The sequence below is a fragment of the Prinia subflava genome, chromosome 8, assembly GCF_021018805.1.
Source record: "Prinia subflava isolate CZ2003 ecotype Zambia chromosome 8, Cam_Psub_1.2, whole genome shotgun sequence".
NCBI classification, from domain to species: domain Eukaryota; kingdom Metazoa; phylum Chordata; class Aves; order Passeriformes; family Cisticolidae; genus Prinia; species Prinia subflava.
In genome coordinates this window covers 21,745,942-21,756,252 of record NC_086254.1, presented here as the reverse complement: position 1 = coordinate 21,756,252, position 10,311 = coordinate 21,745,942, and the positions used below count along the sequence as shown (strand labels likewise).

The window sequence follows — 10,311 nt, the reverse complement described above, 5'->3', positions numbered from 1 at the left end:
CTTCCCTTGCCTGCCCCTAAAAGGGAGTAATTACTTTAGAGAGGAGAGAGATCCAGATCCCAGTCTGCCTCCAGACTGACTGAAAAAGCAGGACCAGGATTTAAATGAACTATGGATCTGAAGGACAGCACCAGTGAGGGCAGCATGGGCAGCCTGCAGCCTTCCAGCATCCAGATTTTTGCCAACACCACCACGCTCCATGGGATCCGTCACGTCTTCGTCTACGGGCCAGTGACCATCCGGCGCCTGCTCTGGACCTTGGCCTTTGTGGGCTCACTGGGTCTCCTCCTGGTGGAGAGCTCAGACAGGGTGGCTTTTTACTTCTCCTACCAGCATGTGACCAAAGTGGATGAGGTAGTGGCAAACAGCCTTGTGTTTCCTGCTGTCACCATCTGTAACCTCAACGAGTTCCGCTTCTCCCGGCTCACCACCAATGACCTGTACCATGCTGGGGAGCTCCTGGCTCTGCTGGACGTCAACCTGCAGATCCCCAACCCTCACCTGGCTGACCCTGCTGTCTTAGCCATCCTCCAAGAAAAGGCCAACTTTAAGCAGTATAAACCCAAGGTTTTCAGCATGCAGGAATTCCTGGCACGGGTTGGCCACGACCTGAAGGATATGATGCTGTACTGCAAGTTCAGAGGCCAGGAGTGCAACCACAAGGACTTCAAAACTGTGAGTATAAGCAGACACTCTGCTTTTCTCTTCTCTGGGCATGTGGACCATGGTGTTGCAGGACCAGGACAGCCCTCCAGATCACTGGCCAAGCTGTGTGGCTCCGGTTTGATGAGGCCGTGGCTGCCAGGCTCTGGCATGGCAGAGGAGGAGCAGGAAGAAGCCTGTTGAGCTGAAGTTTGTTTGTTGGAGTCCTAACGGGAGTTTCGTGGGGCCAGACCTGCAAGGGGCTTATAGCAGGTCCAGCCTCCATCCTGCATAAGGCCCATGGTTCTCAGTGTCTGCTCGGGGCCAGATGGGTGCTGCTGGCCATCACAGGGGGCCTGAGGGTCTCTGCCATGGCCAGTGGATGTCAGCCAGCTGAAGAAAGCAGAGAGGGCTGGACAGAGCCAACAAGAAGGACAGGTGCTCGGGGCTGGTCTGAGCAGTGTCCAACTGTGTTTCTCCAGGTGTTTGCAGCTTTCTGGAACTGTGGAAGGGGAATTTTTTTTTCTTGTTCCTGGTGTTTATGGCTCATAAATCCTGGTTTGCATGGAGTGTGGGTAGCAGCTGGGTACCTGCCTGGTGCTGTGTCCTTCCTGTGCTGTGTTAGATGAAAGGAGGGGAAAAGCAACTGAGAAGCTGAGCTCTGATCCCGGTCTGCTCTGAGATGGGGACAAGTGGAACAAGCCGGGTACTTGAGCATCCTGAGGGAAGCAGCTGCTGCTGAGTTTCCAGCTTCTGGTTGGCACCCTGATAGCAATGCAGGCTGGCCTGGGTGCTGTGGTGGTAAATGTGTCAGCATAAAACAAAAATTACTTGGAGGTTGTCTGGATGAAGTGATGCTCCTGTGTGCTGCTGGGGCAGGTGAGGGGACTGGGCAGGGGCAGAGGAGGCTGAGCCCCATCCTGGCTGAGCTGGGGGGTGCTGGGGTCTGGGTTAAGTCCCACTGTGCTCTCAGGCCAGGCGGGGCAGTGCCTTGGCTCTGTGATCCTGGAGTCAGGAATGTTACAGGTTTCAGGTGGTTGTTTCTTGGGAGTGCTGCTGCTTGTTCTGCTAATTGCAGTGTGTCCTGTGGAGAGCAAGTCCTGGGCAGGGTTTGTGATTGCCTGGTTCATCAGCAGAATCTTTGTCTGGTTTTTGGAGAAGGGAAAATTTTCTGTTTGTGCTGCTTTGGATCTCCGAGCAAACGAGTCCAACCGACTCCAGCTCCAAAGTCATTGTCATCCCCTGAACTGTGCTCTCTTTTACACCTCTGAGCAGGAACATGGAATTTTGTGCCTCAGTTATTGCCTGCGCATAACTCCGACGCTGTGCCTATTTCAAAATGGACATCCAGGCATCCTTGTTTCTGCTCCCTGGGCAGGTCCCAGCAGGGGTTGGGTCATCCAAGATGTAGGGAGGCGTCGACCAAGTTCTAAGGAGAGGAGCTTGCTAAAGAAAAGCCATGCGTGAGCAAGTCTGGAGAATGGGATGAAACAGGAGAAATAGATGCAAAAGTCCAGGGCACAGAAGAGTCAGAGAGCGAGGTCAGATCCCAGGAGGGTGGACAGACCTCCCTTGACTGTAGCAAAGTGTGGGGACTGGGAGGTATTCTGCCTGTGGACTTGCCAAGAATGAAATAAGAGCCAGCCAAAGGCAAAAACCTCAAAGCCAGGAAGCAACTAGCACTTTCAAAACACCTGCAGGGCTTAAAAAAGAACTTTAAAAAGCAGGTCCTGTTCTCAGGGAAGACAGGAGCTCTTAGTAGCCCCCTGGGACCCAGCAGGGTGTCACCCCTGGATACTGAGTTTTTGAGATAATGGCTTCTGAAACAATGATTTTCTACTCTTTTTTTCATGGGGGATACTGTAGTTTCCAGAAAGACAAACATTCCCTGTCTGCCAAATAAATTAGCTGCTGAAACAGATCAGGGCAAGCTAGAAAGAGACAGGATATTATGGACTGACAGCACTTGTCCTTGTCAAAGTGAGAGATTGAGTGCAATACTTCAGCTCAATCTGCAAAGCAGCTCCTACTTAAGCCAGAAGACAACATTGTCTCTCACAGAGTCAGGGCTTCACTCTCACTGACTCCAGGTAAGCCCCCAGGTTATAGAAATCCAGGAAGCAGCACTCAACACGGACACAACAACCCTGTTTTCCTTCCAGATTTTACCTCTTGGAGATAAAAGGCAGGAAAAAGTGTCTGTTTGAAGGATGAGTAGGTGTTTCCACAGGGAGAATGCTGTAAAGGTCTGTGAGCTGCCTTCGGGCTGAATCAGAACCTCATGTCCCGGGTGAATTTTGCATTTAATCACCACCAACCTGTTGCAGCTGCACACGGGCTCAGTGACAGCACATCCATCCTGCTGCAGCACCCGCTAGAGAAGAGTCATCACTGAAGCCTGATTTGTTTCCTGAAGGGAAACAGGGTGTAAATCCCAGGGCAGTTCTTCAATACGTCAGCAGGGTGAAGAACTACAAGGTTTTTATATACTGTCCCCAAATTCTGGCAGCTGACAGCAGAGGAGGCAGGAGCTTTGCAGCAGAGGGCTGCACCAAACAGGAACTCTGCAATAAGGTGCTGCTGGAGGATTCAGTGCTGTGCTGTCTCTGGTCAGCTCTGCCTTCTGGTGCATGGGGGGTTTTGTGTGCAGAGTGTCCCTGAATAAAGCCCACAGTGCTGCTGCTGCTGCATGGAGAGCAGGAGTTGGAATGGCAGCATCTTGGCACTTTGAAAACACTTGACTTTACCCTCCTTCCTCCTCCACTGCCCTGTTAAAATCCTCTGTCACTGCTTTAATAACAGGATTTGAGCTGTGTTTTTTCCCTACACTTCCTGTTCCTTCTCCCCCTAATACCTCTCAGATAACATTTTCCATATTAAGGTCTGCTCACTGGAGTGAGTCCCCACAGCTTTTCTGCAGAAATACCCCAAAGGGAACAGCCAGGTCTAAGCAGGATGTGCTGATCCTATGCTGCCACACACAGAACAGCAGAGAAGGTAATGCAGAGCTCTGCTGTAGGCAAGGCAAGTGAAGAAGAGAAAATTGTCAGAACATGCTTTAGCAAAACCATTCCCTTGGAGTATTTGGAGGAGGAAATCCCCTCCTTGTTTTCTGCCTTGCTCCCCCAGGAGGTCCTGGTTGGAACTGACCTCGCAGATGGCGTTTTCCTGGAGGAGCTGTGCTCCTGCTGCTCCACCTGACATCAAGGTCTTCCATCCCACTGCTGCTGAGCCTGGCAAAGCTTGGGCTCATCAGCCCTCACCACACCAGTGTGATGCTCTGGGAGTTCCTGTGGGTGTGGGGAGCAAAGCCTCTGTTCCAGGGCTGCTGGTGTGGCTCATGGTCCTTTACTGCTCCACCCTGGGATGAGCTGGGCAGTGGCAGGGGACACTTGCAGGAGGATTTTGTTTGTGGCCTAGCAAATACGGGGGGCAACGGGGAGAAAACCTCTGAAAACCCTTTCAGCCCATGAGGGAAACACAGAGTGGGGGATGGGATGGCCTGGGAGTGGATACTGGGAATGTGAGCGGCAGGGGAATGGGATCCCACAGTCACGCCTTGCTAAGAAATGTTCCTGATCAGCACAACCCTGCCCAGCACAGCCCAGCCGTGGCTCTGGGGGATGTCCCAGGCGTCTGCTCTGGGTGTCTGGGGTAGTACTGCATTCCTCAGTCGGGTCGTTTGCTAAATACAATGTTGGACTGAGCTTCCTCACACATCTAGTCATTCAAGCTAACACAAAGTTTTCCCTTATGTCTGCTCTGCCTCTTCAGGTGTCTATTTATTGCCAGTGGCCATGACAATTGAAGGATAGAACTCATTTATTTTCAATATACATCCTTCTGACCAACAGGGTTCACATAATGAAGCATATCTCATGTGAATACTGCTATTTTAAGACACGAGTTTCTGTCAATCTCTCTGGCTTTTGCTATACATGTATTTTCTGCCATTCTTTGTAGTATCTATCAGGACAATGTTTAGTGAATAGCTTTGGCTTTTTTGACTAACTAATGCATTCTCATCTGTTATACAACATCCACTTTCTTCAAGAAAAAAGTCAGGATAGTGTGTACTTGATTCAGAAGAGCATTACTTTTCTGTTTAACAATTTTCTGGAGAGTCACAACTTTTTCCAATGTTTGCTCCAGAATCTGAGATGCCATAATGAGATGTGCCGTAATGATATGTGCAATAATGAGATGTGCAATCCAGTGATAACTTTTATACAAACAGACTGTTCTTCCCATAGGAGATCAGGTCTCTGTGCAACCTTCCCAGTCTGCACTGGAATATCTCAATTTTGCAGGTGCTGTTGAGGGTCTGGGTGTGGGCACAGGCACAGAGGGAATGCAGGGTTATAATTTTGCTGCTGGTGGTGTCTCATTGGGTGTCTAAAAGGATTGCTCCTGGCTCAGGTACCTAGCAAGCCTTGCCCTTGGGAAATGCAGAGCCTCATTCTACCCAGTGCTTTCCTGGATTAAATTTCTCCGTCCCGTAAGGATTTATGGGTGTAGTAATTAATTCCCTGGGGTTTGTATTTCCTTTATTGATTCAAAAATGGTAGGATAATGCTTTATATTTTGCAGGAAGTTTCATGGATGGATGCCAGTTGGGATCAGTGCTCATGAAAACCATTCATGGGTTGGAATGGTTAATAGAGTTAAAATCTAATGAAAGCTGTGGAGCTTCAGTGGGATCTTTTCATGGCAAATCCAGTTTAAAATCCTTTAATACTGTGTGTTGGTTTAGCACAGCCTGGTTTTTGGTAGAGGAGGGACCACAGAAGTGGCTTCTGTGAGAAGCTGCTAGAAGCTTCCACCATGTCTGGCAGAGACAACCTCTGATGGCTCTGAAGATGGCCATGCTGCTGGCACAATTAGAGAGGTTAGTAACGCCTCTGTGATGACATATTTAAGAAGAAAATCAAAACAGCACCTGCCAGTTTTTTCCCAGGGGTAGCGTGACAGCTGCTGCTGGCGCCATCCTGGTACGACCAGTGGTGAGCCTTGCCTGCCTGGCTGCCCCTAGCTGGCTGTGCCGCAGGCAAAAGCGCAGGGGTGGTGGTGGCAGCCTCCCCTTCCCAGTGCCCTGTGGAGTCCCTTGTGCCCTTAAAAAAGTACCCACCTGCCTTGCCTTGGAAAAGTGAGGATTAAAGATACCCCTTCCACATGTTACAAAGGCTTTCCTCCATGGTTCTTTGCAAACATTGCGCAATCTGCTCCCTGGGCTTCCCAGTGCCCATCACCCTTCCCCTGGTGCCCCATTGGCTGTGGGGCCTTGGGGTCCAGTTTCTGTCTTCCCTATGGTCACTTGCCCCTGCCCTGCCCCTTGTACCACCCACAAACCTGAGGCACTATATAACCCAGAAAAATCACATGATCCGCCCTTTCAGCTCCTGGATTTCCTTCAGCACATGGAATAAACTTCGCTGGAATTTATCTGGTGGCTGAGGGCCTTCTGCCTCTCCTTGCTTGAGCTAGCTGGTGTGTGGATGTGTGGCTTGATTGCCTTGCCTGAATTCTTCTCCAGCAGTTTCTCCACTGGAGAGGCTGACTGGGATTTAATTAGGCTGCAGCCACACTCCAAAAAGACACACAGTTACAGTGCCCCAGGTGAGGGGAGGCCTCACGCAGCGCCAGCGCTGTGGCCCACGCCATGGCGGCAGGGCCATGCATGGCTGCAGCAGGCCCACAACGAGCGAGGCCCTGAGGCACAACCTAGACAAGATCAGCTTCTGGGCACTGTGGGATCTTGCAAGTGTCTTTGAATTAGTGGAACTTGTCGGCAGTGATACCTATGAGCAGCAATTTTTCTTCTAGTCAGAGAAGAGGAGGAAGTGAGGACATGTGAGGGAAAACATGGCAACACCAGGGTCAGTGGGAAATAAAGATGGGGAGGAAGGGCTGCAAGTGCTGGAGCTGAGATTCCTCTGCAAGCCATGATGAGGACTGTGATGGAACAAACTGTCCCCCTGTAATCCATGAAGTCAAGGGGGATGCAGAGATCCACTTGCAGCCCACGGGAAAGGGCTCACGCTGGAGCAGGTAGTTCCCAAGGAAAGCTGTGATCCAGTGGGAGAATAGAGAGAGAGGGCTCTTGCTTCCAAACTAGAGCAGCCTATCCTGTAAAGACTGCACCCTATGGACGAGTGACCCATGCCACAGCAGTTTTGGGGAGACTGTTTGCCCGTGCGGGGACCCCATAGCATAGCAGAAAAAAGACTCCTCTCCCTAAACAAACAAAAAGATCGGAAATGATGAAGTGACCAAAACCCCCACTCCCTGTCTCCCTGCGCTGTCAGTGGGAAGGAGAGAGGGACTGGGGGGAAAAAAAGGTGTTTTAGGGGTTTATTTTACTTCTCATTACCCTTCTTTGACTCTGTTGATAATAAATTTACCTTATACCTTTAAATTTAAACCTGTTTTGCCCTTAGAATGTTTTTGTCCCAGTCCTTACCTCAACTCATGAACTCTTTATTAATTCTTAGGTTTTTTTCTCCCTCTCCTCTGCCCAGCTGGAGCAGAAGAGCATGTGACTTTCATGGACACCTGGCATTTGGCCAGTATCAGACCACAACATACTGGAAGTATAAACACTGGGTGAAACACCTCCAAAGAGAGAAACTGCCAAAATAGGCTGTAGGTCATTAACTTGGGACATTGGTGCTCCACATTTGGGATGCTGATCTGACTGCAGATGTGACCAGAACAGTGACAGTACTCCTTAATGAGCTTTGAAAAGGGCTGTGTTTGGATGTGTTTTGAGCTGTTTCTCAGCTAGGCATGCTGCCCTCCCTCACTCAAGGCCTTGGGATGGGGAATGATTCAAAGAAGTGGGAGATGTCAGGAACAGGCACAGCCGAAGTGTCAGAGCCATCTGGAGAGCAGAGGGAGATGAGGCATCGGGAGGGCCCTGGGAGAGGAAGGACAAAGAATTTGTGTGTGTAAGAGCCAGATGTGGGCTTAGCCTTCCCTTGCTGGAGCAGCTGTCCTTTGGATTGGAGGAGAGCAAGAACTGCTCCTCACTTCTGAGTGATTCCCTTTTGTTAGAGTTATTCATCAGGAGGCCAAGTGAGAGCTCCTCTGTCCTCCACACTACACCTGCCCAGGGATTTGCACTCCAGATACCAGCTGGAGCAAAATGCAAATTCACCCTTGGTCTTGGGAAGAACTACTGAGCAAGGGGGAGTGTCACTGGAGTTCCAAGGATAGAGGAGATGTTTGAGAGCTGCCAGGATTTATCACAACTGTCCTGAGAATTATGTGAGGCTTCTCTTAGTGTTGGAAATGAGTGCAGCTTCTTGTGCTTCAGTTCATTTCTCCCAGACAGACACTGAGAACTGAAGTGCCCAAAGCTGTGGAGAGCCAAGGCTGTCAACAACAGAGAACAAATCTGATAAATGTCTTCCAGCCACCATGTCCTGGTACCTCCTTTGCCTGTGGCTCTCTGTGACTAACACAGTTCATGTCACAGGGTCTCCCTGACAACTAGGCTTGCATGAATTCTCCTAGGTACAGATTTCTGTCTGCAATGGATGGAGGGTGAAACCACAGGAAGCTTTCACATGTACTTGTGCTCTCTCTACAGGAACCAGACTTAGTCTAGTCATGTCCAAAGCTAGAAGTAAAGTCCAGGAAAGACAAGGAATATATATAAAACCCAGCCTGGTTTCCAGCTAGACAGCTAAAGTGGAACAACATAGCTTGTCCATACCCCTTGCCATGCAAGTGTCCCTTAGAGTCTTCTTGGCAGATAATAAACAACCTCCCATATATCCCCTCTTGAGGAATCTTTCGGTTTCTCTGACCAAGTGCAGTGATGCCCTGTGAAAAGTCATGGTGTGACTGCTGTGGGTTTAATCTAAACCCTCCCTGAGAGGTTCTGAATACCAGGTCCGTGATCCCCATGGACTGAAATGGGTAAAAATCTAAACCAGTTGTCATGAAGTGAAACAGGGAAATTACCACTTCATTAAAAAAGAAAACCAGTTTGACTTAAGTGAGGGCCTCTGGCCTCTTGGGGTCCCTTCTAAGCTGAATTATGATTCTATAACAGAAAGCAGGTGCAGGCCTGCTGGGTCTTAAATCCCTTTGCTATTTTTGGAGTACCTAATTTTTTCATAGAAACATAGAACCCTGGAATGGTTTGGGTTGGAAGGGACCTTTAAATCATCCAGTCCCACTCCCTGCCATAGGCAGGGACACCTTCCACTATCCCAGGCTGCTCCAAGCCCCATCCAACCTGGCCAGGGACACTTGCAGAGATCCAGGGGCAGCCACAGCTTCTTTGGGCATCCTGTGCCAGGCCCTGCCTACCCTCACAGGGAAGCATATTTTCCTAATATCTAATCCAAACCTGCTCTCTTTCAGTTTAAAACCATCCCCTTTATCCTGTCCCTTTTCCAAAGTCTCTCTCCATCTTTCTTGGACTCCTTTAGGCACTGGAAGGGGCTCTAAAGGAGATCAGTCTCCCTGGGGCTTCTCTTCTCCAGGCCAAGCAGCCTTGCAGGACCTTGTACTTGGCCTTGATGGACTTTGTGAGGGCCACACATTCCCACCTCTCCAGCCTGTCCAGGTTCCTCTGGATCCCATCCCTTCCCTCCAGTGTGTCACACAGCTTGGTGTCATCAAGCTTGCTGAGGGTGTCCTCACTCCCATTGTTTGTGTCACTAACAGAGATGGAAACCACAGCTCTGACCTACTCTGATGCTCGGTTCACCCTCAGCCTTCCTGAGAAATGAAAGCCAGTTTGGGAAGACAATCACCTTCCTCTCTGTGAACTCTGTGCACAAGTTCAAGTTTGCATTATTGTCCTAAGGACAAAAATTGCCCTAAAATGCAGAGTTGCTGACAGCTCCATCTGCACTGAGCATTGAGGCATTCCCAGCTCTGATTCTGTAATGAGTGCACCACAGTTTCTCTGAGCAACCCCTTGTCTTTTCCCATTTCCTTAAACTATCCTTATTTGCTTTAGAAGCAGACAGTGGTGATTCCCTAAAAAAAAAAAAACCGAAAAAAACCAAACCCAAACAACTCAAATCCATCACTCAGCTCCTGCTGCTGACAAAAAAATGTGCCTGGCAGCTCCCGAGGAGCAGCAGGATGGGGACGTGATGCACAGCATCTCCATCTCCTCTGGCAGGGTCCAGAGTCCCTCCTATGCCATCCCAAAGGCACTTGTCACAGGGATTTATGCCTGGAGTGCCACCCAGGCTCAGGCCGGCCATGCAGCATAGTTCTGCATCCATTGGCGTGGTTTGGGTGAGGGCAGTAAAGGTGATAAGCTATCATGATAAGGTGGGTACAAGCAGGGTGTCAGGTGATTGTGTTGCTGCCACAGCTACACCAGCTCTATTTGGGACTCAAAAATGCAAAAAGCATTCTGCCTGCTGGACTGATGGGACCCTGCAGTGTTCCATAGGAAGAGCTCTTTGGGAAAACAGGCCCATGGAAAACTTCCTTGCTCACCAAGTGATGACAGCTATGAGGGAGTGTTGCCATGAGGCTTTTTCCTGTGTGCTGAGTGCTCATATTGAAAGAGAATATGCAGCTTCTCTCCCGCTTGTTAATGTAAACACTGGCCATGTTTTGTTAACTGTCTTTCATTGTTTACATATTTCTAGTTGGGAGGAGAAAGGTGATTGACCGTTAGCTTGACCAGTGGGA

At 49.7% G+C, this 10,311-nt stretch overlaps 1 protein-coding gene across 1 annotated transcript in view; it reads left to right on the top strand.

Moving 5' to 3' along the window:
* Positions 1–10,311, top strand: part of LOC134553931 (acid-sensing ion channel 2) — a 401,966-nt gene continuing 391,655 nt past the window's right edge. The window contains exon 1 of the mRNA XM_063404097.1: positions 1–675. Coding sequence (XP_063260167.1) covers positions 112–675 — 564 coding nt within the window. The 5' untranslated portion in view covers positions 1–111. The remainder of the gene's footprint in view (positions 676–10,311) is intronic.